Genomic DNA, 26,284 nt, shown 5'->3' with positions numbered 1-26,284 from the left:
AAGGGAGAGGGGATGTTGCATGAAAGGATGGTGAGGGGCAGGGTTAGGGAAAAAGATAAGAGGAATAAGTGTGATGGTGAGGTTAAGAGACTGAGGAAAGGGTTGCGGCCAAAAGACAAATCAGCAGAGGGCAGAGAAACAGGAGGAAGTTCTGTGAATGGCTGAAGGTCCCTGCTTTGGCAGCTCCTGCACCTGCTCCTAGTGGCCGGTGGTTTTGGCTGGTTCTTCTCTGCAGTTTTTGCCACGTGTGCTCACTGCAAACGGATGCCTGGGAAAGAAGGAGGAACATGTGCTGCCATCTCATCATTGCTGAACAGGCCGAAATTTCATTTCTGAGAGTTTGAAGGAATATTTGTTGCCTCTGCTGGCGTGCCAGTTTATACCATCTCCGATGCTATTATGGGCTCCCAGCCAATACCTCCCATTGAGGTTTGAGTCATGGCAATTACTGTACCACCAGGCCCCCTTGTAAAGTGTAGCACAATTAATGGAAGCGCGATCATTATCACGGTCTTTTGTTGTAAAGAACTTGTTCCTGTGAACTGCTAATGAATCACCTGTGACAAAAACAAAAATTATCTTTTTACCCCAGTTGTTATTTAGTTACTGGTTCTAGAGTAAGATTGTTCATTTCCCATATCATGAGGGAAAACAAAGCCCCTGCAATACAAGCCGGGTGCTGCAGTAACATGACATTTTTCTGAGGAGAGAGAAGGGTGGGGCTGATTTTAAAGCAGGGCTCAGAGGCCCACGCTCTCAGCCCTACATATACAGGGAATTGGGTCAGTTTTGAACAGGAAACCACCAAATACTCTTTCCTGCCTCCAACTATGTCCAGTAACTTGCTCACAGAGGATGTTTCTTCCTAACCATGTTGGTTAGGAGACTGATTTCTGCCTTGAAAGGTGGGGTTTTACATGCCTTATAATGTTGTGCCTAATAAAGCTGGGAGCATTCAAATTATCCATATAAATGTCCCATCCTTTCCTGAACCCTACTGAAGAGCTGGCCTTGATATACTGTGGCAATCAGTTCCATGGGTTAATTAAGTTTGCATATAAAATATGTCCTTTATAAGTGTTAAATTTCCTGTGTTCGCTTTAATCGGAGGTTGCCCCATGTTTGTATTAAGAGAAGGGTAACTGGGAGGAGCAGATTCACCTTTCATTTGCCTCCTCTTCAGACTACACAGTTCCAATCTTTTCATTCTCTTTCAGTGGAAGTCGCCAGGCTGCTAGGCTGAGTGTTAAAGAAGGAGCCAGACACACAAATTCCACCCTTGCATTCCCAGGGCTGGTCTGCATGAGGCAAAAGTCCAGAGTAGCTATTGTAGAATAGCTCACAGTGGGAAAACTTATTTTGCATGAAAAGTGCCTTTCTGTGGTTTAGCTTAATTCAGTGGATTAAACTGAATACACAAAGGTGCTCGTAGTGAGTGAGAAGCATGTCCACATGGGGCGTTAGCATGGTATAGCTATTGCACTTAAATTCACACCCTGATTTATTTTGTAATAGCTTCTGCCTGTACACAAGCCCGTAGGATCCTTTGAAAATCCCAGTTTTAATCCTTTTTGTTGCTCACTTCTGAACCTTCTCAGTGTAGGTTGTATTTCTGGGTTATCTGGATCGGAACGGGACACAGTATTCCAAGTCAGGGCATACAACATTGCATTATAAATAATTCCTTCAGTATTTGCTCTCATTCCCTATGCATCCCAGCACTTCGCTTGCTTTTTAAGCTTTGCTGCAGAATAAGTTTCATTGAGATGTCCACAGTGATGCCCAGATCTTTTTCCTGAGTGGCTGCAGCTAATTTAGAACCCAGCAATGTGTACAAAAAGTGAAAATCATTCCTTCTGATGTTATTACTTTGCATAGGTCAGCAGTGAGTTTCATCTACCTTCAACCAACCTGGGCTAGATCATCTGAAGCTCCTCACACAACATTTTTTAAGATTATCAGATGCAGCTGTTGCCACCTTATTACTCATCCAGATTTCCCTATCACTAATAAACACGTTAGACATCACCAGATCCTTGCAGCAGCCGAGTGTTAATCTTTAACCACATTCAAAATGGACCAGATATTCCTTATTTTAGCCAATTTCTGATCCACACTAATACATTGCATCTCACTCTTATCACTATTTAGTTTCCTTAATAGTCTTTTTCTGAGAGTTCTTAAAATTTCAAAGACTTTTTCAAAGTCTTAATATATATTTTTATCCACTGTTTAGTTGACATGCTCAAACAATTCTGAGAATATAAAAACGGCCATACTGGGTCAGATCGAGAGTCCATCTAGCCCAATATCCTGTCTTCTGACAGTGGCCAGTGCCAGGTGCCCCAGAGGGAATGAACAGAACGGAGAATCATCCCCTGTCGCTCATTCCCTGCTTCTGGCAAACAGGCTAGGGACACCATTCCTGCTCATCCTGGCTAATAGCCATTCATGGACCTACCTGCTATGAACTAATCTAGTTGTTTTTTGAACCCTCTTAAGGTCTTGGCCTTCACAACATCCTCTGGCAATGAGTTCCACAGGTTGACTGTGCATTGTGTGAAGAAATACTTCCTTTTATTTGTTTTAAACCTGCTACCTATTAATTTCATTTGGTGACTCCTAGTTCTTGTGTTATGAGAAGTAGTAAACAACACTTCTGACAGGGAATTCTGATAGGGAAGACACAGTTTTCCTTTACAGGAGACGTGTCAATTTGTCACTATCATAACATGTTGGTTTACAGCTTTTATACATATCTTCACTTATTATTTCCATTAATGTATCTGGCCTTGTTTACATGGGGGTCAGACCTACATATCTCTAAACCCTGAAAACTAACCCCAAAAGACTTCAGTGGCTCAGGTTACTGCTCTGACTTCCCTTCACTTACATGACTTGCACATACACGGGAAAATATCTGTGTTCCTCGCCAGAATTAGCTCCTAAAGTTCAAGTCCAAATGCCTTGGTATGCAGAATATTTTTGTGCATCTGTGTGTGCGGCCAAACACCTCATTTCATTTCTCATCTCCTTCTTTACAGAAGGCTTCTACCAATGCTGGCTGCCAGCAACAACCCGACCTCACTAATGAGATAGCACTGAGTCCTGTGAGGTACCAATGACCTGCTATCTAGCTGTAGGTGTGAGGTGGCATGAGTAGTGTATGATTACTCTCAGCATATAGGAGAGTGGGAAGAGAGCTTCACTAAATTAGGCCAGCAGTTTATTCAACCCCTGTGCTGGCAGAATGGCTTATACTGCCTCTATTTTAACACTAGAATTAATGCAACCTCTTTTCTTAATCAAGAAACCTCTTTTATGGTTTCCATACCAATTTCCCTCTCACTTGCGGAATCATCATTTCAGACTGTTTTTGCTGCAAACTTGTTGGAGGAAACTTTTTTCATCAGTCCTATGACACTGAACCAACGTCAGAGTAATCTTAACAATGCCCAAACTGACTTCATATGCATGAAAGATTCACAGAAAGCCTGTTCTTTAGCTAACTGATGCTTGTGGTGACATCTTCCCAGATTATATCAGGAGTGGATGCTGTAATTAAACATGAGCCTGTGGTTTTTTAAGAGGCTAAACTCAGATTTTGCTGATGGTGGGATTTCATGTTTAGCCACAAGATTGTGTACATTTTAGCACTATTTGCATGTGCTCCCTCTGGTATGATCAATGCAGAATGGGGCAACCACCTACCTGCAGTGCTGTTACTAAAGTCTCCTAGAATCAGCTTGTATTTCTCACTCTCGTCTAAAATTTTGAATGACTTGTACTTGGCAAACACATGGTTATTTTCAAAATCTCGGAGGTCAATGCGCAGTTCGTTAGCTCCTGTTAAAGACATGAAGATTAGCAAATATTCAATACATTCTATTAGCATCATGTATAATTTTGGGTTTATTTTTGGGTGAGCTTCATCTTCACAGGCCAAGCCATCAACTTATGAACCATTGCTAACCCAGATACACCCCCTAATCTCATCTCCCCCTTAGCACAGTGCACCTACAGCTAACACTTCTGTTCCAGCTAATAGATCAGAATCAGGAGCATTCACCACTCCGTGGTCTGCCCAGAATCAGTTCACTAATGAACCATAACAAGGCAAACTCAGCACCTGTCTTGCCACCACTGGTTAGCTGAGAATCCCTGTCACTGTAATTAGTTCATAATTCTGGATCTCAGAGGTTTTTAAGGTCAGGCTTGACAACACCTTGGCTGGGATGATTTAGTTGGGCATTCGTCCTGCTTTGAGCAGGGCGTTGGACTAGATGACCTCCTGAGGTCCCTTCCAACCCTGATATTCTATGATTCTATGAGTCAAATGGGAGACAAGAAGGAACCATTAAGAACATGGAGAAAGACAGAGAGAATTTAGCTAGATTTGAAGCTCACATTCTGCAGATGCTGAGTAGATAGTTGCGTTTGCAGTCACAGAGATGGACTGGTTATTTTGCTGCTTGCTAACCTTCTGGGCAACGACAGCCTAACAGTTTCTTCCACCACTCATTCCCAGGACCACAGCTTCTGGCAAGAGCCAGGTCACTAACTTAGGAAATTATGGCACTGCTGAAACTTAATTGGCCAGGATTTGGATTTGTCATTTTGGATGTCTCACCTTCTGGAGAAATTGGGTAAAATCCTGGCCCCATTGAAGTCAATGACATTTTGCAACTGACTTCAATGGGACTTCATCCATTATCTCTGTAAACGACATGACATAATTTTGTGCAGGTCCATGTTACCCAAGGAGGGAGCAGGATTAGATTTAACATACGATCAGATGCTGGATATTCACTATTCAATCACCTCTACCATTTCTAAATCTAACCAAGCTTACTTATAGCCAGCACAACTAGAAAGTGTTACTAGTTTTGATAATTTTCCTGGCAGGACTGTTCTATAGGGAATAACCAGTTTGGATTCGGGCAGCAGTTTCAGTGCTACTGGTGTGCACCATCCTGTGCTAAACTTCCTTTTTTGGTTACAGAATTGTAGGGAGGGAGATGTATCCAAAATGTCTATACCGATAGATGTTAATAGGTGAATATTGTCATTCCCCAGCCAGAATTCTGTTAGTGAGCTTCCAAAACCCCTCTTGTATGTATCCCAGTCACGGAAAAAATCAACGGAACCATCTGCCCGTCTCTGAAAGACCTGAGAGGAAATAAAAAAAAACTCAGGTGGGAAACTGGTAAAGTTAACCTGAAGTTTTGTGTCTCATAGCACCTCTGGAGAGTTTCTGAGTGATGTGTGCTGTTAATAGAAATGGTGCGTCTAAATGCCTCATGTCCAGAACTGAGAATTTACCCATAAAATTTAGCATCTTACATCAGTTGTTCTATAAAAAGGAAACTTAACTGAAAGGCTTTCAGCAAAATTAAAATCAACACCAACCACATTGCTCATTTGCTTGCATTTAGTTTTGCCAGTGAACAGGTTCCATGAGCTGAACCCTGAGAGGGCAGTGCTGAGAGAAGGTGCTGCAAGAACAGAGCATCAGGTAGGCCTGCCAGATACCCACAAATATAGTGACTTGAAAGGGGACAGAGTGAACAATGGGACACAGGCATGTTGCTAACCTCTGCAATAGTGAATTCTGTCCTGCTTGCATTTAAAGAATTAGCCATCAGATTGGACTGCATTTTATTTTCACTCTGACACTATGTTCTATGGATACACTGGCTTTTATTTACCTATGTAAAACAGATTTCAGAGTAGCAGCCGTGTTCGTCTGTATCCACAAAAAGAACAGGAGTCCTTGTGGCCCTTTAGAGACTAACAAATTTATTTGAGCATAAGCTTTTGTGGGCTTATGCTCAAATAAATCCGTTAATCTTTAAGGTGCCACAAATACTCTTGTTCTCTATAAAACAAACACTCTTGGGAAGAGTTGACTCTCATTTTGAGACATGAAGCTGTCCGACGAGCATCATTATGCTCAATTCTTACTCACAATCCAGCCTCCACCATCTGTGTCCATGTCACACAGCACACGCATGGCAGTGCAGCCTTTGGGATAGATGGTGTACCAGCCGCTCAGAACATTCCCTTTGGCTAACAGCTCCTTGCAGTTCCTCAGTCCTGGTCAGAGCAGGAATTTCAAAATATAAATATACTCTAAGAGAATGGCTTTCACTGAGCCACGGGCATCTTATCCCCTGACATTATAACTGAGATTTGTACTGTAGAATAAAAAAGTTACTTTATCTCACCATTTATGTCCGCACCGTTGTCATCAGGCCTATTACATAAGCCCATTTAAAAAGACTAAAATGTAACTCATCTTCTTGGAAGTGAATTCCTCAGCATGGAACTGAAAACAGGATATAACGATTCATACTGTTATAGGTTGGCTTAAAGACCCTGCACCTGATGAGTGTAGCACCAGCCCTTCATTTAGGTTAAACATAAGAAACAACAGCAGTTTAAACAGGGTTTCTCAATGCATGGGGTGCAGCCCCTACTTGGGTCACCAAAATGTGTCAAAGGGTGATGTAGGAGGCCTGGGGAGCGGAGGCAAGGTGACTGGACTCTCCCTCGGGAGGGGAGGGTTGCAAAGCCTGCCCCACACTCAGCCTACAATGGCGGTTCCTATCTCATCCTAATGGAGGAACACAACACCACACAAGTTTGGTCCAGTTACCTCCATGTCATGATAATGGAGGGGCTGGTCAGGCCAAATGTGCTTGTATGGCACTTAAACCTCATGTACCAGATCACGACACCTGGAGCGGGGAGCCGTGCCCAGCCAGCCCTGTGGCACAGGAGTTGTGGAATGTCAACAATTTAGCTATTTACTGAGTCGCAAGAGGCCTCCAAGGTTTCCAAACAGGTTCAGAACCACTGTTCCAAACCATGGTGGCAGTCAAGAATTTGAGCTGTGTAGGCAGACAGCTCTGGTAGGTATTGTCTTTGGGTAAGGGAGAGAGAGAGAGAGAGAGAGAGAGAGAGAGAGAGAGAGAGAGTGTGTGTGTGAACAAACAGAAGGACCCCAGGGACATGGAGAAGCAGAAAGAAATTAGGCACACACAGCCTAAACAAGGTGGCTGAACATTTGGAACTGTGAGCAAGAACACTTTCTCATGTTTTTTTATTCCTCCTGTCTTTGAAGAAACAGGACTTTGTATGTTCTTTATCAATAAAGATGATTGCCTCAAAAGGTACAAGACTTCATTGTCAACTTCTCCTCTTAACTGGAAATACCTGCAGTGCCCTGAACTTTGACTAGCTGCAGCTGCTCCAATCAAAACGAGTAAAAATAAAATGGATTCCTACTATCTCTGGTAATTAACTCCCCTTCCAAAAGTAACAGACTCTCTCGTTTTTGGCCAAATTCTATTTGCCTTACTCTTGTGAGATTTTCAATAAGACTTTTCAGGTTAGTCGGGCAAACAGGAGTTGACCTATTGTCATTAGCAGTAGCTGTATGTCACTACACCCTTTGAATGGGAATGAGATAGGCCAGTAATTAAAGCAAAAACTCACCTTTTTTACAAGCTGCATCTTCCAGAGCCTTCAATTCTATGCAAGAAAAGGAACACAATGGAAAAGGATTAAAAACTGGAAGCAACTGGTTTTTTTTTCAAACAGATGTTCAGACCTAAAATATAAAAGTTTGAATCTAGGCATCTGATTTATCTTATTCCATAAATGCAACCAGTTGACTATTCAGCAGCCCACCTCTATCTGTTAAGACTCATGTTAAAAGTAATTGGCCATTTTAATGGTTAAACTAAACAAAACACATTTAGCGTTCAACTTGATTCCTCTCTCTGTCATACATAAAACCACAGATGGGAGCACTGAACTGGGGTGAAAGGACAAAGTCAGCCAAAACCAGCCAGAGGGGATGCTATTTTAGGGCGTTCACACTGCAAATGAAGGCAGAACTGCAGCATGGGTAAGCATGCCTGCCTGAGCTTTGATCTAGCTAGCGTGGCTTACAATAGCAATGAAAATGTGGGGTGGGCTTCAGTGAAGGATAGCAGAAACACACTGGGAACCCTGAGGACTGAGAAGATGCTGGGCCTGCACCAGCATCGCCACAGCTATTACTGCCCACACTGCCTATGTTAAATCTAGCATGGATATGCCTACCCGCACTGAAATTGCACTTTAATTTGCAGTATAGATGTACCCTTATACTTGGTTTGGTAAGTAGTGAGGTCATTACAGAAGAGCTGCTCATAGAAAACAATATCTAGTGGCCACAAGTTGATTCAGGTTAAATTGATGGCAAGGGTAATCAAAACCAGGTCAATCACCTGAGCTCAACAGGGCAGACTTTGAGAAATGAAGGGCACTAATTAGTGTAGTCAACTGGACTGAGGAGCTTGTGAACATGAATGTGAAGGAGACTTGGAATTTTTGAGTCAAAGGCACAAAAACTATCTGGAATTTGCATCCCAAGCCAAGGGAAGAGCTCCAGACCTAAATGGACGAATAGCCAACTCAAAAAGGATATTAGGCATAAGTAGAGAACCAACAAGAAATGAAAGAAGGGATTGATCAGCAAAGCAAGCTACATCCTGGCGGTCAGAAATAGAGATGGGCAATCTACCCATGCCCCCCAAAAAAATAGTAAATTGGACCCAAAAAATGCACTTTTTAGCAAACCAAAACTATTTATGAATTTGACACAAATTTGCAGAATGTTTGGGGGAAAAAAAGATGGGAACTGAGGCACCATTCACAAAATACTTCCCTTACAAGCTTTAAACCACTGGTACATGGTAGACACTGGTTCAGTCCCTCCTTCTGCCAGATGGGGAGAAGGATTTGAACTCCCACATGACAAGTATGTGCCTTAGCTACTCGATATTCTTATAAGGGATGCTCTCAAATTCTCCTACTGAAGCTGTTCTGACTTGGATACATGCACAGTGTCAGGCCAGAGAGAGAGAGAGAGTGTGTAAGAATGGCTATGTAGTCTAATGGTTAGGGCTCTCACCTGAGAGTTAGGAGACTCTCCTAGTCTTTAACTCTACTCCAATGACTAATCAATTATTCATACACAATGAAACAGCTTCAGCAGGATTCCCACATCAGAATATCCATAGCTCAGGGAGTAAGACATTCTCCTATCAAGTTTAGATCCCTTCTCCGCATCAGGTAGAGGAGAAAATCGAGTCTGGATGTCCTAAATTTCCAGTGAGCACCCTAACCACAGGGCTAAAGCTCAGATGGGACCTCCACCAGCCATATTGTGAATCCTTTAAAAAGGCCCAGAAACAAAATGTTTCCTTCCACCCCAAACGGACTTCTTCAATTCACTAACATTTTTCAGAATTTTCAAATTTTGTTTGACTTTAACCAATTTCCCTGCTCCCTGATTTTTTGGAACTGCCAGCAAATAAAAAAGAGTCAATTACTCATCCAGCCCTAATGAGAAAGGTGAGAATTGCCAACAGTCAAGTTGAGTTAGAGTGGAAATTAAAGCAAATGGTAGAAGGTTCTTTAGCCACATAAACAAGAGGAAAAGAAGTGGGGCTGCTATGCAGTGAGAATGGGTAGAAATTAAGGATAATGTAGGTATGGCCCCAAAACAACATGAATATTTTGTCTCAGTTTTCTACAAGGAGGAAGATAGAAAGGGGTCAGAACATAGGGGCAAAGATAGATTATGCCAGACTAACTGGATATCTTTCTTTGATAAGAGAACTGATTTCTCAGAGAAGTGAAATGCAGTAGATGAAGTCTATCTGAATGTCAGTAAAGCATTTAACATGGTATAACATGAAAACTTATTGGTTAAAATGGGGAAGATGGGGATTAATACAAGTGTAAGCAAAGTCAGAATGAGCTCTACCCTGACATCTGGTGGTGAGCTGTGGGAAAGAAATTCAGGGGCTGATATTGTTTGCATGGGCGCACCCATCCTGCCTAACATGATAGACTGCCTGCCTTCCAAATGGTCAGGTTGGCTGCTGTGGGACCCCCGGTCTCTTTGTTATTGTGGCAGGAGTAATAAAGGGTTGTTATCCTGGTTATGTGAATCAAGGACAGTAGAATTGTACTTGGTATTTTATGATGGAAGGATTCGCCCTCAATTAAGCAGCACTTGCTAGGAAAGGGACATGGGTTCCAAAACCCAGTCAATTGACAGAGGCTGGGAATAGGTATGTGTACCTGTCATGGAGTATGGGGGAGTCAGGCCCTGCACCCCTCTTCCTGGAACTCACAATGATTCTTAGCTAGCCAGTAAAACAGAAGGTTTATTGGACAACAGGAACACAGGCTACAGCAGAGCTTGTTGGTACAACTAGGACCCCTCAATCAAGTCTTTTGGGGGGTTCAGAAAGCTTAGACCCCAGCTTGGGATTCCGTGAATTCCACCACCCAGCCCAAAACTGAAAATGACCCAACCCTCTCCAGCAGGCTCCCTTCCTTTGTCCAGCTCCCCAGGCAAAGGTGGTGACCTCCCTCCCCTCTGCCTGGCTCAGGTTACAGGCTCAGCTCCTGTCCCTCACCTAAAGTCATCCTCGGCTCTCCCATCCCCCACACAGACAGTCCCTACTAGATCACAATATCTCGTAGGGGTGGGGTGGGGTCTCTCTAAAGGGCCTCAAATGCTACTTTGACCCCCTTCTCTCTCTACTATATAATAACACAGCTAATTTTGACTCTGTTGGGAATCTTATTACATGCTGCAGAGCTGAAATCTCTGATACTTAGGTTTAAGTATTAGACCTGCTTTGGGCTAATGGTGCACCAGCAGTGAGGTTCCCCTACAACCAGCTAAACTCACTGAGAGCTGTATTAAGTTGGGGGCGGGGGGCTGAAGACAAGTTGGTGAGCAGCTAGCAGGATGGCTAGGGGTGAAGATGGCAGCAGAACCTAGTGGAGAAGTGTGGCACTCATGTGTCAACCTGAGCAACGAAGCATGTAAGATACCCCCCTATGCCTCCCTCCACTTCCACCCAGGCTGGGAGGTAAACTCTGCAGATGAACTTCTGAATTCTGGGGGCTGCGCTGACCAAGGTCAGAAACTGTGGGTGGAGTGACTTTTGGGTTGCTGGACTTAAGACCCTGAGGGGAAAAGGATACTGCTAAACTTACTTGGGAATGGGTCTTTTGCTCATGGTTTGTGTTACGAATTATTTTTGTGGTGGTTCCCCAACATAATGCCACATTGTTTCCCTCTTTTATTAAAAGGTTTTTTCTACACTCAGACTCCATGCTTGTGAGAAGGGAATTATTCCCTCTTAGAGGTGCCCAGGGTGGTGGTATGTAATTGTCCCAGGTCACTGGGTGGGGGCTCAAGCCGGTTTTGCATTGAGTTATTGAAACGGAACCCCTGGATACTGAACCAGGCCCTTGTTGCTGCCAACTCTGACTGGCAGAAGGGTTACACAAGAATTTCTAAAGAAGAGCTAATGGATTGTTCTGTAAGGAAAGCTATCAATCTGGAGGGAGGATACTAGTGGAGTTCCTCAAGGATTGGTCTTGGGACTATAATAATTTTAATATTAATGCCACATAAACATTAATAAGAAAATACTGGCTTGCTTTCTAGAAATATAGCGGGGGTAAAACTCCAGCAGGGGAAGAGCTATTGAAGTCAAAGGACGAGATTGTCACATGTACATAGGGACATAAATTGGTCAAGAATAAGTTTAGGCTAGAAATTAGAAGGGGGGTTCTGACCATCAGAGGACAGAATTTCTGGAACAGCTTTCCAATAGGCAGAGTGGAGGACAAACAACCTCACTAGTTTTAAGATGGAGCTTGATATGTTTATAAACACGACTGTAGGATGGAGTTGCCTGCCGTAGCAGGGGCATGGACTCAATGACCCAGAAGGTCATATGTCCTTTAATTGTGTCTCGTTAAGTTCCCTGTTTCAAAGAATTAACCAAACCTCATCAAGTGAAGGCCTCCTCTTTTCTTAACATGTGTCTGAATCTGCCATAACTCCCAGTATTGGCAGAGCAGAATGTTTTAGAAATGGCACCAAACATCTTGAGTTAGAGAATATTATAAAAACCATGAATGTGGTCTGGTGACAGGTTCCAAAAGTCCTAAACTCCATTCCGCTGGCTGCTATTTATAAAACAGTCTTAGGACCTAACTCCATTGAGTGGTGACCTCAAGAGGAATTGCAAAGGAGCTTGGCATCTTACCAGAGGCACTTAGCACTCTGCTGAGTTGACTTTGTAGTGCCTTGTCTCCACTATATTCTTACCTTTGCAAAGCTCAGTGCCCAAGGTAAAAAACGCTGTTATAACTTCACTGCTAAGAAAGGTGTGTTAGTTACCCATGGGGTAACTAATACACATGAGCTCTCTCACTAACAACACAGAGAGATAAGGCACTGTGGTTTTGCTGTGAGATAGCTAGGTGAGGTGAACCATGGGTGAGAGCTAACCTCACCCAGTTACCTCATGGTAAACACTACAAGTGCCATATCTTCACTGGGGTTTTACAGCAAGATGGCTACTGCATGACACAGACCTTTTTGCCAGTGAAGAAAAGTCAGAGTCTTTGGACTAATTGATCCACAGTGTGGTACATGGCAGTGTACAGTAAGTTGCAGCAGTTCACTACTAGACCTACCATAAAAACTCAAGCAGGACCTTACATGATAGAATGTCGCATACAGATTTGTTACTTAAAAAGCACCAAGCAAATGATTTGCAAAAATCAGAGATAATAGAAGTGGGGTCTGTGGAAACCCTGGACGAATCATAACTAAACCAAAGCAACCCATACAGTAAGATAGAGAGATTGCCTCAGACCTTATTCTTGTTACATATCTATGCCTCGGTGTGGCACAACAGTAACATCTCAATATAAGGGGGGAGAATGTGCTTCCACATTGCACATCCAAATCTCAACTCACTCCTGCAGAGAGGCAAGGGGAAGGAAGATTCAACGACCCCTGTGAGCTACCACATCTCTCCTTTCCCATGGGTAACGTGAAGGTCCAGGGTCATGTCCAGTGGGTAAGAAATATTAAAAAGAGTGACATCTGATCAAAAACATTCAACCAGTTCACATGCATTCAACCAGTTAAAAGCATCAGTTAAGGAAGAGAACAGATCAGCTATATGAAGGGTTAAATGCCCATTAACATGGTCCAGGTTAAAAAAAGAGTAGGTTGAAATGGCCACAGAAAGAATCCCTCTCATTTCTCCAGAGTTTGTAACCCCACCCCACAGATGGAAATTCTGGTGGTGCAGGGACCAGGAATTTAGTTTGAGTCTTTATATAATTTTTGAAGATGAGGCAACATTTGGATGGCCACAGGCAGAGCATGGCATAGTATGCAAAGAAATTACACTCAGTACGTTTCCTGTGTCATTTAAAGCGCTAGCACTAGAATATCAAACCTGACATGTTTTGATAAGCGCAGAGGTGCTCACCTATTTTTGCTGATGCTCCAGGTTCTCCTTTGATTCCTAAAATAAAAACACAAGGTCAAATCCTTGCATTACTTGGAGCCCACACCTGAATGGGCTTGGTGCTGTCAATTACACTGTGGCATAAGAACATGGAGAGTTTTAACAGAGAAGCTTTAACCCCTTTGAGTGGTTCACAACTGAGGTTTTTGTGGATCACTCTGGAAAAACAACTTGACCTATCTGGTGGAAGCGGCTTTGTTTGTCAGATGAGTCATATTTGTTATATAGATGTTAGTGTCTATGTTAGTTTGTTCTATTTTGTAAGTGGCCAATAGAAAGAGGCCACCACACAGGGCAGGGGTCAGCAACCTTTCAGAAGTGCTGTGCCGAGTCTTAATTTATTCACTCTCATTTAAGGTTTTGTGTGTCAGTAATACATTTTAACGTTTTTTAGAAGGTCTCTTTCTATATGTTTATAATATATAACTAAACTATTTTTGTATGTAAAGTAAAAAAGGTTTTAAAAATGTTTAAGAAGCTTCATTTAAAATTAAATTGAAATGCAGGGGCCCCTGGACCAGTGGCAAGGACCCGGGCAGTGAGAATGCCACTGAAAATCAGCTCGCGTGCCGCCTTTGGCACCCGTGCCATAGGTTGTCTACCCCTGACATAGGGTATTTGTTAACGTATTGAGAGGCTTTGCTCCAAAGCAGCATGTTTGCTCAAAACACACAAATGGGCAGAATAAACTTCAAAGCATATAGTCAGATCTTCAGGGCTATTTCACTGGATTCATGCACAGGTTTTTAAACACAATGGTCCTTGTTCACAATAACAGCAAAATTTTTAACATCACATTTGTTGACATGATAAGACACGTTATCCTAGCGTAAAAATTGACATAGCCAAGTTTTAAAGGTATATTTTTAGTAGGGTTGCCAACTTTCTAGTCCCGCAGACTGAACACTCTAGCCCCGTCCCTTCCCTGAAGCCCTGCCCCCCGCTCACTACATTCTCCCTCCCTTGGTGGCTTGCACTGCCCTACCCTCACTCACTTTAACTGGGCTGGGACAGGGGGCTGGAGTGCGGGAGGGGATGAGGGCTCTAACTGGGGCCAGAAATGAGGGGTTCAGGGTATAGGAGGGGACTGCGGGATGAGGCAGGGGGTTGGAGTATGTGTGATGGGTGCAGGCTCCATCTGGGGGTGCAGACTCTGGGGTGGGGCCGGGGATGAGGGATTTGGGGTGTAGGAGGGGGGCTCCAGGTTTCAAGGGGGCTCAGGGCTGGGGTGGGGGGCTCAGGCGTGAGCTTCTGTCATGGAATTACCTCCAGCGGTTCCCGGTCAGCGGCACAGCAGAGGGGCTAAGGCAAGCTCCCTGCCTGTCCTGGCAACACAGACCATGCTGTGCTCTGGAAGCGGCCAGCAGGTCCGGCTCCTAGGTGGAGGCGTAGCAGGTGAGCAGTGCGCGATCTGCTTTTGCCCACAGGCACCATCCCCAGTGCTGACTGGATCCGCCAGGGTGCTTTCCAACTGGGTGTTCCGGTCAGAAACCGGACACCTGGTCACCCTACTCCTTAGGTAGGCCAAAAAACACAAAAAACAACCTATGAAAAGTATTGATGTGCACCCATGAAAATTAGATTTAAAAAAATGTAAAAGGTTGGGTAGCCAGAAAACTCAGATAATGAAACTATTCAAATATATCTTAGAAATACAGTAAGACGTGTAGTGGTGTTGGAGCCAAAGAATGAGGTAACATACTATGTGCTAGTGAAGTCCCAACTCCTAGAGTAACACATAGAGTCTGTAAGAGAAGGTGGGGTGAGGAAGGGGGGATGCAATGGAATTAACAAAGACAATGTGACTTCAAGGGATCTGCTGGGGCTCTGACTGGATCGATGGCCTTAACATTGAGAAGAAGGGGCCAAATATTCCAACTTAGGTGCCTAAAATTTGTCACCAAAGCCTCATTTGGGCACCTCAGTAAGTGAACTGATTTTCCCTGGGTGCCCAACACTGAGAGCTCAGACCAACTTGGTAGGTGCCTAACTTAAGCATCCCAGTTTGAAAGTCTTGATCTAAATCAGTATTTAGGAACCACAGTAAAAATTGCCCAGATCTGGAATTAGGCCCAAACCACAATTGGATTAACCACTGCACAGCTTATCTTTTAAGTACTGAGCCTCCCAGTGGAATCCCCAGACCCTGTGGTAGGTGTCTAGGCTCCTTTTACAATGTATGGGGAGAGATGGGCATCTGACAATGGGATCTACGATAGCCAGCATGCTGAGTGGGGAACAGCCTAAACTAGCCAATAGCAGACCCAGAGGGGATGGTGTGTCCCTTTAAGCTCCACTCCTCTCAGGGACTGAGGTGCCTAAATACAGGCTGGAAGGAGGTGCCTATCTCTGCTTGCGATCCACAGTTAGAACCATCTTCTGGAGTCAAGGGCCTGAGATGTCTCTTGCAAGAACAGTGGTGCACACCTAATTCCACTTAAAAGGACTGAAGAGGGGTCACCTTCTAACCTTTAGCCCAGTGGTTAGGGGATTCACCTAGGATGTGGGAGACCCAGGTTCAACTCCCCCCTCTATTTGACAAGATAAGATTTGAACAAGGCTTTACCTATCGCTCAAGTGAGTGCCTTAAACATTGGACTATAGAGTCGCTCTGGCCCTGTGAGGATTTAATCCTTTAATACAAATTTGAACAGCTTCAACATTGAGAGAACCCCGCATCAGGCAATCCTGCAGTCCAGTGGCCAGTGCAGTCTTCTGAAGGGCATGTACCCCAAGTTCATACTTCTTTGCCACAACCAGCAGATGGAGGAATTGAACTGAAGTTTCCCACATTCCAGGTGGGCATCTCATATGTTGGGCTAAAGGTTATGGGAGGGAGGGGCATCCTTCCTCTCCTCCATCACCCCTTATGCTAGACTAGAAGCACTATTCTGTACTTGGCAATTTAAGCTTTTTGCCAACTTGACCATATTGTTAGAAATATCAGTCTAAGGCAGGTTCAGATCTAACCTCTTCTTATGTTATGATTTCCTCTGTTTTTCTGAAGGGAGGACAGCCTTGTTTTCATTCACACAACCAGTGCAGCTCAGCTGACGCACGTTTGATAACGAGGGCTTCTCACTCCCTCCTTGCTCCCAGAGGAATTGTACTGGCCCCCAAGGCCATGTCTATACTAGAGCTTTTTATAGACTGGGATTTCCAGGTGTGATGTTAATGCATCTTGACATGTTTTAGAAGTCTAGTGTAGATAAGGCACACTGCCTTTAACCTGTGTTAAACTGGTCAAGTTAAAACCTGGAGGGAGCCTTGATGAGCTAACGGGTGTTGTCCATACTAGGATTTTTCTACATGTTAACATGTATTAAAAATACAGATTTTTTCCTAGTGAGGAAAAGACCCTGGTAGCTGCAGAGCCCCAGTCTGGCCCCAGGTATCACTGAAGGGTTCAGTACAGGGTCTCAGGAGATGCTGTTCTCTTCTGAAGAGCAGGGAATCCTTCACAATGGCCTTCTTTCTATTGAAAGTGGCTGGACATCAGCCCTTCATATATTTAGAATTTCAGCCGTTATTGGCTTACAGTCTCCTCTTGCTGTACATTATTTAAGTGATCAAAACTAACAACTCTTCATTTGCAACTTTATGTCCCTTGGTCCCATCATTCCAGGATTCTCCCAGGAGTTGCTTCTTATGAAATCACCCATGATTCTGAGTTACTGACACAATCTCTCTGAAACAGAGAACCTGGGCCTGACTATGCAGCCGTAAATCATGGGCAGTTGCTTTCAAGGAAGGATCTGGCCCTTGAGTGATGTTGAACACTTATTAGTGTCAGACCATAAAGCATGTGTATTGCCCTCCAGCAAGAACCATGGAAGATCTCTCACCTTTTGATCCAGGGAGGCCAACATCACCTTTCTCTCCTGGGGGAAGAAAAAAAGAAAGAAATGTTTGAAAGATTTAGCAGAGACACAGTATTTGCTGCTTAGGTACTATGAGCTCAGCTGTCCCTTGCAGGCCTTGCCCTGCACCGAGGGAACTACAGAGTTGCTGTGCCCAGTGGGAATTCCAGGATGCATAACACCTCAGAGGGCACATCATAACCCAGAGACCCTGGAGAGAGCGATGCTGTGCCACCCTTGAAGAAGATGCAGAAATGCTCCCATCAGTGGCTGCTCAATTCTGCTGGTTGTTGTGGGTAAGAAGACAGGTGAGTGCCCTGACCCACAAGCTTGTCAGAAGTTAGCACCCATAACGGTACCAGCCTGGCAGATTCCTTGCAGTTCCTGCAAGAGGGCGCCAGGGTAGAGAGATTATTTATGCCTTCCAGCTCTGTTGCCCATCTGCCTAGGGACTGAGCACAGTCATGACCTATGGTGATAGTGACTTTAGAGGTAAAAGACAAGATAAATTGAGAGGTGATACATGAAGTGGTGTAAACTACCCTGAGTCAGAAGTATAAGTAGGTTTAAGAGAGACAAGCTCTGGCCATGTCTACACCATACAGGTTTTTTTTTCTGGTTTCTAGCACTAGTGCATCCCCATATGAGCAACTTTTCATTAAAAACACCTGAGCCTTGTTTACACTGGAACTTACACCATTGCTAATACCAGTGGTACTGCTCTGGTAGAGCTTTACAGGTCAACATTTTCTAAGAGAAAGTTACTTTGGGGAAAATTCTCCACTACTGCAAGTATTCATAATTAATGAGCCATGCATATTTTTAATTTTTGCACAGAAAAAAGCTTCTCCTGCAATGTTATTGCAGTTTCACCTTTTTCCCACCAGAGGGAGCTGGGGCCAAAGAAAAGAAGCAGCTCCCTGCAGAAAATAATATCTGCATTTCTGCCTTTTTTCCCCACCAGAGGGCGATGTGGCAATAGAACACAGCAGCAGCTCCCAGCCTGCTAAGGAAGAGAAAGAGCCTGCCTTCTTCACAGTACTTGTCAGGCCAGGAGAAAGGGGTTATGGAGAGACAGGCAGAGTGGAGTGCTGCGGGGTCAGACAGGGGCTCATAAGGGCTAGTGGGGAAGGACAGACTGGGGCAGGGACTGAATGGGAGTGGAGGTACAGGGCCACAGGGGGAAGGAGGTGCAGGGCCACATGGTGATGGGGGAGGGGGTGCAGAGCTACATCCGGAAAGGGGAGTGCCTGGGTGAGGCACAGAGACATATGGGGACAGATGGTGGGGGTACAGAGACACATGGGGCAGGGGGTGGCTGAGTGGGGGCACAGAGACACAGAGTGGCTGAGTAGGGATACAGACACATAGGGGACAGGGAGACAGGGTACAAGGACACATAGGGACAGGGATGTGGGTGGGGGCACAGAGCCACATAGGGATGGGGGGAATGGGTGTGTTAGTGGGGATGGAGGTGTAGCCCTAAGGATTAATCTGCTTGCTTGCATGGATATCTTTTCTTATATGTTTAAGTATTTGATGTACTGTAATAGGTTTATAGATTTATATTAAAAATAAGTTTGGCTGTAATGCAAGAGACCTACAGGCCAAAAACGTGCATGTTAAACTAAAGCAAAGTTATCATATCTATGTTGGGACCTTTTTACCGAGAAAAGTAAAGTTGACCTATATTTGTTACCCAAATCAATAAAACACCCACGCCTATGTCTAAGACCTTTACCTTGACCAATAGACAATGAAGGATGGCAGAGGGGATTTTTCAAAGTTGTACCCACAGACTTAACAAGTACACCACAAGTGCGCAGATACTTGTCATCCATATGCAAATACAAACTAGCCTTTGGGGTAAGTGTACCCTAACATTTCTGTGGGGGAGGAATGAAATTTGGGTATAAGAAGAAGGATTTCCGGCATTTATGCCTATAAAAAGGTGATCCACTTCACTACTGGGGGTCAACTGATCTATCTATCTACTCTTCATCATCTCCATCTTCAGCTACGCCTCAATGCTACCCATCTACGATGGCTATTAACTATTAATAGGCTGTACTTCATTTCTTTTCAATCTTTTAAGTTTTAAGGGGACTAGGCTAAGTTTGGTTTCCCTAAAGCTTTATTTTTCAGTTTAGTTTAATTATTTAAGTTAGAGAGTAAACAGCTTTAACAGCACTTCACATGAGTTTCCTCTGCAAGAGGTGTGAAATCGGAACCGCCAGAGGTGAGGTCCTCTTTCTTTCAACACCAGGTTATCAAAACAGGGTGTAGGTATTAACTAAAGTTTGACAGCACATAATATTGTATTACCCTATGTATCTCTTGAATAACTGTGATACAACTATAATTTTGTAACTCTATTTTACCATTTGCTTACTATTTCATTGATTTTAATAAAAAGTCTATGACTATATCTGTCTCAGTGTGAGCTTCCTGTCATACCCCTGAGAGTCCCTTTATAAATTCTGTGAAGCCTGATTCGGGACAAGAACTTTACCTTCTGATCAAACAGACTGGGGAGCCACAAACCCATATTAAGTATTATTAATATTATTCATAACATTATTTAAAATTAATTAAATAAAATTAAATTAAGTTGATAAATCAACATTATTAGCACACCCCAAATCAAGCAACAGAGGGACATGTGTGAAAGGACACACGGAGGTGCAGTCACAAATGGGGATGGGGCCAGATGTGCCTGACTGAATGGGAGAGAATCATAGAATATCGGGGTTAGAAGGGGCTTCATGGACTAGATGATCTCCTGAAGCCCCTTCCAACCAAAGCAAGACCAATCCCCAGACAGATTTTTACCCCAGTTCCCTAAATGGCCCCCTCAGGGATTGAACTCATAGCCCTGGGTTTAACAGGCCAATGCTCAAACCACTGAGCTATCCCTCCCTCTCAAGGAAGCTAGGGGTCAGCCAGGGTCTACATGGAGGAAGCTCCCTAACAAACCATAACTGCCCCCCCCCCAAAAAACCCTGTTCCTTACTTTTCCCACCCACACTCCAAAACCCTCCAAATTCACACCCAAGTTCCTTCCCAGCAATTTACTTCCCTCTCCCTCAGCATCTCCGTTACCCATGACTCCCTCATTACTCCTCACTCCCCCAGCTTTTGAGGGGTGCAGGAAATATGGATCTGTATTGTAGTTTAAATGAATAATTATTACTCAGAGTTCTGTATTAATTTGCCTAATAAGGAATCTCTTTGTCAAAAAATGTTTCCTGAATCTTTTTTGTTATCTGTATTGTTACAGACGTACTTGCTGACAGATATTTTGAAATAAATGACCAAAAATCATTGAAACTGGTGGGACTATATTGTGTTATTTTGACATATAAAATATGCAGAATTTTAAAATATTGTGCACAGAATTTTTAATTTTTGTTGCAGAATTCCCACAGGAGTAGTAAGTTCACCTTCAGGCAGAGTGTGTGAATGAGAGTAATATAATGAAACAGACAGGCCAAGGAAGCTGGAAGAAGGTATACATTAGAATGATAAGATAAAGACAGACTACCTGAGATGCATTTAGACTCACCTCTGAATCAGGCCCATATTCTTTGCAGTGGTGGCGGATGCACGGAACTGAGGTTCCCTAGTGACCAATATTTTTGGCCACATATTCTTCTTTCCCCTTTCTACAGTTTAACCCTACTGAGCTTAATGAAGTTTTAAAACTGTAGCAGCGGGTACATCCACATTACAAATGAAAGTGTGATTGTAGCATAGGTAGGTGGACCTGGATTAGCTTTAATCTATCTAGTAGAGATAATAACAGCAGTGAAGACATGGCAGCAGGGACCTGGAACAGCCAGTAACCCAAGTATGTAACCAGAGTTCCCAGTGGATTTGTAGTGGGGCCACTAGTCCATAAGCGCTGACTCCGTGGATGCTCCAGCCCTGGAGCACCCACAGAGAAAAATTAGCAGGTGTTGCACATCAGCACCCACAGGCAGCCAAACTCCCCCTATTCCCCAGCCAGGACCATCCCTAGGGGGTGTGGTGCCCGGGACAAATCAGTCCCCCCATGGGGCAGGGGGAGTGCTGGGTCTCCCCCAGGGGCACTGGTTGGAGGGGGCAGAGGGGTACTGGTTGTGGTGATGGGGATCCAGCTGCTCTATGAGGCGTGGGTCAAGGAAAATTACCTGGAGTAAGGCCACCCACTGGTGGTCAGGGGTACCTGTCTGGTGAGCACTGGTGCTGCCTCCTGCACAGCCTGGGCTGGGACCCCCAGCCTCCGTATCCAAGAGCCCAGGGCAGAGGCGGGGGCCACGTGATCTATGCGCAGGTGCCATGGGGAAACCCAGCTCTATGCGCAGGTACCATGGGGGAGCCCAGCTGTCTGGGCAGCAGTGAGAAACCCCTGACCCGGGCCTACTGAGACCCCCTCTCCAGCTATGCCAAATGGTGTGAGCCGCTGGGGGGAGGCAGGGCCAGACACACCATGCTGCCTCCTGTTCTGCTCACTGCAGACAGCTGCTGTCCTCACCTCATCTGACACCGTGATGTCAAAGCGCAGGGCCCCTCAAAGCACAGGGTCACCCCGATTCACTCTACCCAAGGGATGGCTCTGCTGCCAGTGCCTCTCGCATGCCGGCGGCACCACTGACCAACTCCGCCCTCTTTCCCAACGCCTTGCGGTGTGTAGTAAGCTCTGGGAGGGAGAGGGAGGTGCGGGGATGGGAAAGAGGCAAGGTGAGGCGGAGTCTTGGAGGAAGAGGTGGGGTGACGGTGAGGCCTCAGGGTGGGGGGTTGAGCATCCCCTGGCTAGAGGGGAAGTCGGCGCCTATGCAGTAGCCTGTGCTAAAACCCACAGTGCCATGTCCTCACTGACACTGTTACAACCACTAGCTAGATTAAATATGGTGCGGGTACGTCCACCCATGCTGCATTCCCACCTTCATCTGCAGTGTAGACCTACCTGAAAGGAGGATTTTCTCCTTGGTCAATACCCTTTCTGGCACATATACCAAACAATGCAAATCATTTAAAGGTCTTTCTTTGTGATTTAAATCATGCAGTGAATGGACATAAATAACAACTCTGTTCCTTTCGTTACCTTTCTCCCCAGCTGGTCCTGCCTTTCCAGGGATCCCTTCAGCACCTCTATCCCCTACAAAACATGAAAGGCTCTGAATTAACATTTTAGAGATGCTAGTGGGGATGTATTTTAAGGGTAAACTTAGGAGTGAAGCGGGCTGGAAAGTCAATTCTTACTCTCCTCCTACAAGTCAAATGGCAAAATGAGGGTTAAACCAGAAAACACACAAGTTTGAAGAGTTCAGCCGATATGGCTGATCACTATCTTCAGACAGATCCTGGATTCCTTACTATGGCAAAATTCTCATTGAACTTCAACTGCTGTTTGTCTGCACAAGAAATACGGAATCAAGCCAGTTCTCTCGGTGGCTTGGTGAGGATGTCGTGCAACCGGCCAACCGGAAGGCCGCGAGCTCAGGTTTTGTCCTAGCTGTCAGCTGGCTTGCAAATCAATGACCTTCAGCAGTCCAAAAGTGTGTGTGCACACATGCATATGCATAAGGAAATGTACTGCAGATCCTGAACAATCAAACATGAGGGGAAACACAGAGAAGATGTAGCTGATGCTATGTATTACCCCAATCAAGTTGGGAGGTTTTGTCAGTCCAAACCCTGGTGATGACTGAAGCAGTGAGAGGCTCCCTAGCCAGACTACCTTCCCATGGTGCACCACAGGTGAACTCCCTTAATGCACCAAGGAGAGACCATGGCACATCATGGGAGATGTAGTCTAAAAAGGGAGCCTAGCCGTCAGAGAACGGAAGCATGAGGCAACTGTACTGCAGCTCCCACAAGGCAACATGGTGGTACTTTCAGATGAAAATATTTTAAGTTTCGATTTTTTGCAACTCAAAACTGTCCATGACAAAAGCCTATTTTCTGACCAGATCTCGTGCAGCTTCATTTACTTCAATGCCCATTTACACCAGCTAAGGATCAGAGCCCATGTTCTGATGTCTGATTCTGTGTTAGCCCTGCTGCAAACATACTAAACTCTTGTGTCCTTGGGCAACTCAACTTATTTTACAGAACACCACAAGAAACCCAAACGTTGGTGTGTGCTTAGAAAACAATACGATTTTTATCCCAATTCTCCGAATTCTTTTATGCAAACTAAACAAATAAATCCCGTAAATCAAATGGCTCATTTAGTGTACAATGGAAATAATGTAAACTGTCAACCATACCAGCTGTTAATGCATTCATATTATAACTCTGCTGTTTCTCATCTCAGTGGTGCTGTGGTTACATTCTATGAACATGGTATCTAGGGTTGCCAGTGCAACAGAAATGTCCTGGAGTTTCCAGAAATTAAAAATTATGTCATGTAATGAAAGGTCCAGGAATATGTCCAATGAAAATTGGCAGCCCTGTGAACATCCCAAACAATACATCAGCCATTGGTATTGAAAGGATTTGTTTGAATAATCAGCTACATTTCCTTTTTAAATCATCTCTGTATATAATCAAATAGTATATTAGTATCTGTAACCTGGTAAATATATGACTGATGTTTCCCTGCACACCTCCATGCAAGTGTCTTAAGAGTATCAAGTATCAGCACAGAGAAAAGGAAAAGGGCATTATTTCATTCAGAGCAGAGACATAATGAAGTTCAAGTCCCTCACCACAGGCTAAAAGATCTGCACTGAGACAGAGATGTTTTAGACATCACCATCCATATCAGATTCTCACTTAGACCCTGGGAACACACCTTTTATTCCTGTAGCTCCGGGTTCTCCTTTGGCACCTGCAGCTCCAACCATCCCAGGGCATCCTTGGAGAACAGCGAGTTTGTCAGAACCACTGAGACCCACAATCTTAACCTCTGAGGAAAGAGATGAAACAATAAGTAACACGTGAGAAAGTCTCAGGATGTGGAATATTCTGCAGATTTCAGTGCGGGGGGGAAAAACTTCAGCAAATGGGAACCTATAGATCTCATTTGTTGGCTGGGAGTACAAGGACAGTTAACCAATAGTTTAAGCAAATAAAATTGGAAGTTGTCATTTAGTTGAGAATAAAAGAACCTGCATTTTTTAAAGTCACACTTTTTGGTTTTAAGTTTGACATGAGGCTGCTATGAAGGTGCTGGATGTTTTAGGACAATATTGTAGTTATGTTGCTTTCTGCAAATATTTGATATTATTTATATTAGTGATGTCCAATTAGAGGCCTGCACATACCTGTGCCTTATAAACAAGCATTCATTAATGCTGGTTTCTTGTTTTTGAATAGGAAGCCATGAGAGATCCAAAATCTCATTGGTTCTCCAATGCCCGGGGTACCATCCGGTAAGTCAAAGATGAAGTTTCTTTCCATACTAATTAGGAAAATATAAACCTTTAACTACATTTTAAAAATGTAGATGTGAAAGTGTCAGTGTGAATTTTAATTAACATTGCAGAGTCTCACGCTCTCGACTCTACATTCATGCCAGTGCCCTGAACAGCAGCACAGCATTTAGGCACCTACTGAACGTCATTTGGTGATGGTCCCAGAGAATGGATATCTGGTAATACACACACAGCAGCAATATGCTCAATGTATTATAGTACTAATTAGACAAAAAATTCTTGTAAAAAAAGAGAAGTCCAAGCTCTAAAATATTATAGTGTCAGGATTGTCGCTTGGTAACTGGCAGTCCCATAGTCCATGGCTCTGTACCAGAGAAGAGTTCAACATCAGGTAGGAGAGGCTGGAAGCTATAAGTCCACAACTCACTGTTAGTAATAACAAAATAATTTTAAGGAAGACAGAGACCAATTCACTACAGGTCAATCTGATCAGTCCCACTAGTTCTGCAGAGTATGGCTTGGTAATGAGTCTATTAAGAAAAGCTGTTACTGGGTTTGTTTCCTACTCACCTGGACAGCTGTCCTCATCCATGCAAAGCGCTGCTGCTATGCAGAGTAAAGCAGTGAGGGTTTGCTGTGCAGCTCTTCCCATGGCTCGTGCTGGGCTCTGCAACAGCAAGCTCCACTTAGCCTCTTCCCTAATTAGCATCTCATCTGTTGATGTCTTTTATAGAATAAATGAAAACAAACTCCACCTCTTAAATTCTCAACTCCTCCCACCCATCCTCCACTTTACTGCTGTTTCTGCTGAGATTGTTCTATGGTTTCTCTACTTTAGTTCATCTCAGGGTCTAGTGTAATATTTTTACAGTCAATCCCTTGTTTATTAGCCTTGGGTTTCCTTCTGTAGCTAGTTTCAATGATTTTTCTTTAAAGCAGAGATTTTCATGGTGGAGGAGTGTTTGTGGGGTCAGTATCACTGAGAATGATGCAAAATGCCCAGATCTGAAAAAGTGGGATTTAAAAACCTCCCAGGAAGCTCAAGAAATCAAAATTTTATACAAATCTCATGAAGGTAAAACTATTCTGAAACTCTTGATACATTATCATCTTCCATCAGGGCATCAGAGTTCAGAGAGAAGTAGCTGATAGAACCTTTTGGACCACATTTCCTCTTTCATTAGACGCTGTTAACCAGATGACGTTAAACTAGAAACACAAAGCAAACAAACCCCAAGTAAAAATATAAAGTGATTTGATTTTAATTAAGTGAAGAGATGGGCTCCAAAATTCAGCCACAGACCTGACTGCCCTGAGTATTTAGCAAGTCTTTAAAAACGGATGCCAGATCTTCACAGGAAACTATATCTTTAATGTTCTCTAATCTGACATTAGATAATTAAATACAGCTATTAATATATACATTTTGAAACAAGATCCCTGACAAAACAGGTTTGTCAGTATAACTGTATCACAGAGAGAGGGCTGAAAGGTAGTCTTTTGGCTAAGGTAAAGAATTGACAATTAATGATATAATCAGAGCCCTCATCACGTGAATGCATGCAATTCCCACTGACTTCAGTGATAGTTCAATCCACACAACTGACAGGATAATCATCTCCAGTGAAAGTCAGCAGAATTA

General features: G+C 43.9%; 1 protein-coding gene across 1 annotated transcript; it reads right to left on the bottom strand.

Annotated features, from left to right (window-relative positions):
- Positions 1-303: 303 nt before the first annotated feature.
- LOC127036278 (ficolin-1-like) lies at positions 304-25,294 on the bottom strand. The gene is made up of 10 exons (XM_050927088.1): positions 25,213-25,294; positions 24,060-24,173; positions 22,365-22,418; positions 17,264-17,299; positions 13,380-13,415; positions 8,028-8,082; positions 5,969-6,089; positions 5,040-5,169; positions 3,712-3,846; positions 304-557 (listed from the first exon to the last, which is right to left on the bottom strand). The coding sequence occupies exons 1-10, from the start codon at positions 25,292-25,294 to the stop codon at positions 304-306; spliced, it is 1,017 nt and encodes a 338-aa protein (XP_050783045.1).
- Between the last annotated feature and the right edge of the window lie 990 nt (positions 25,295-26,284).

Source organism: Gopherus flavomarginatus, chromosome 17 (assembly GCF_025201925.1).
Source record: "Gopherus flavomarginatus isolate rGopFla2 chromosome 17, rGopFla2.mat.asm, whole genome shotgun sequence".
Classification (NCBI taxonomy): Eukaryota; Metazoa; Chordata; order Testudines; family Testudinidae; genus Gopherus; species Gopherus flavomarginatus.
This window is presented reverse-complemented; position numbering and strand designations above follow the sequence as displayed.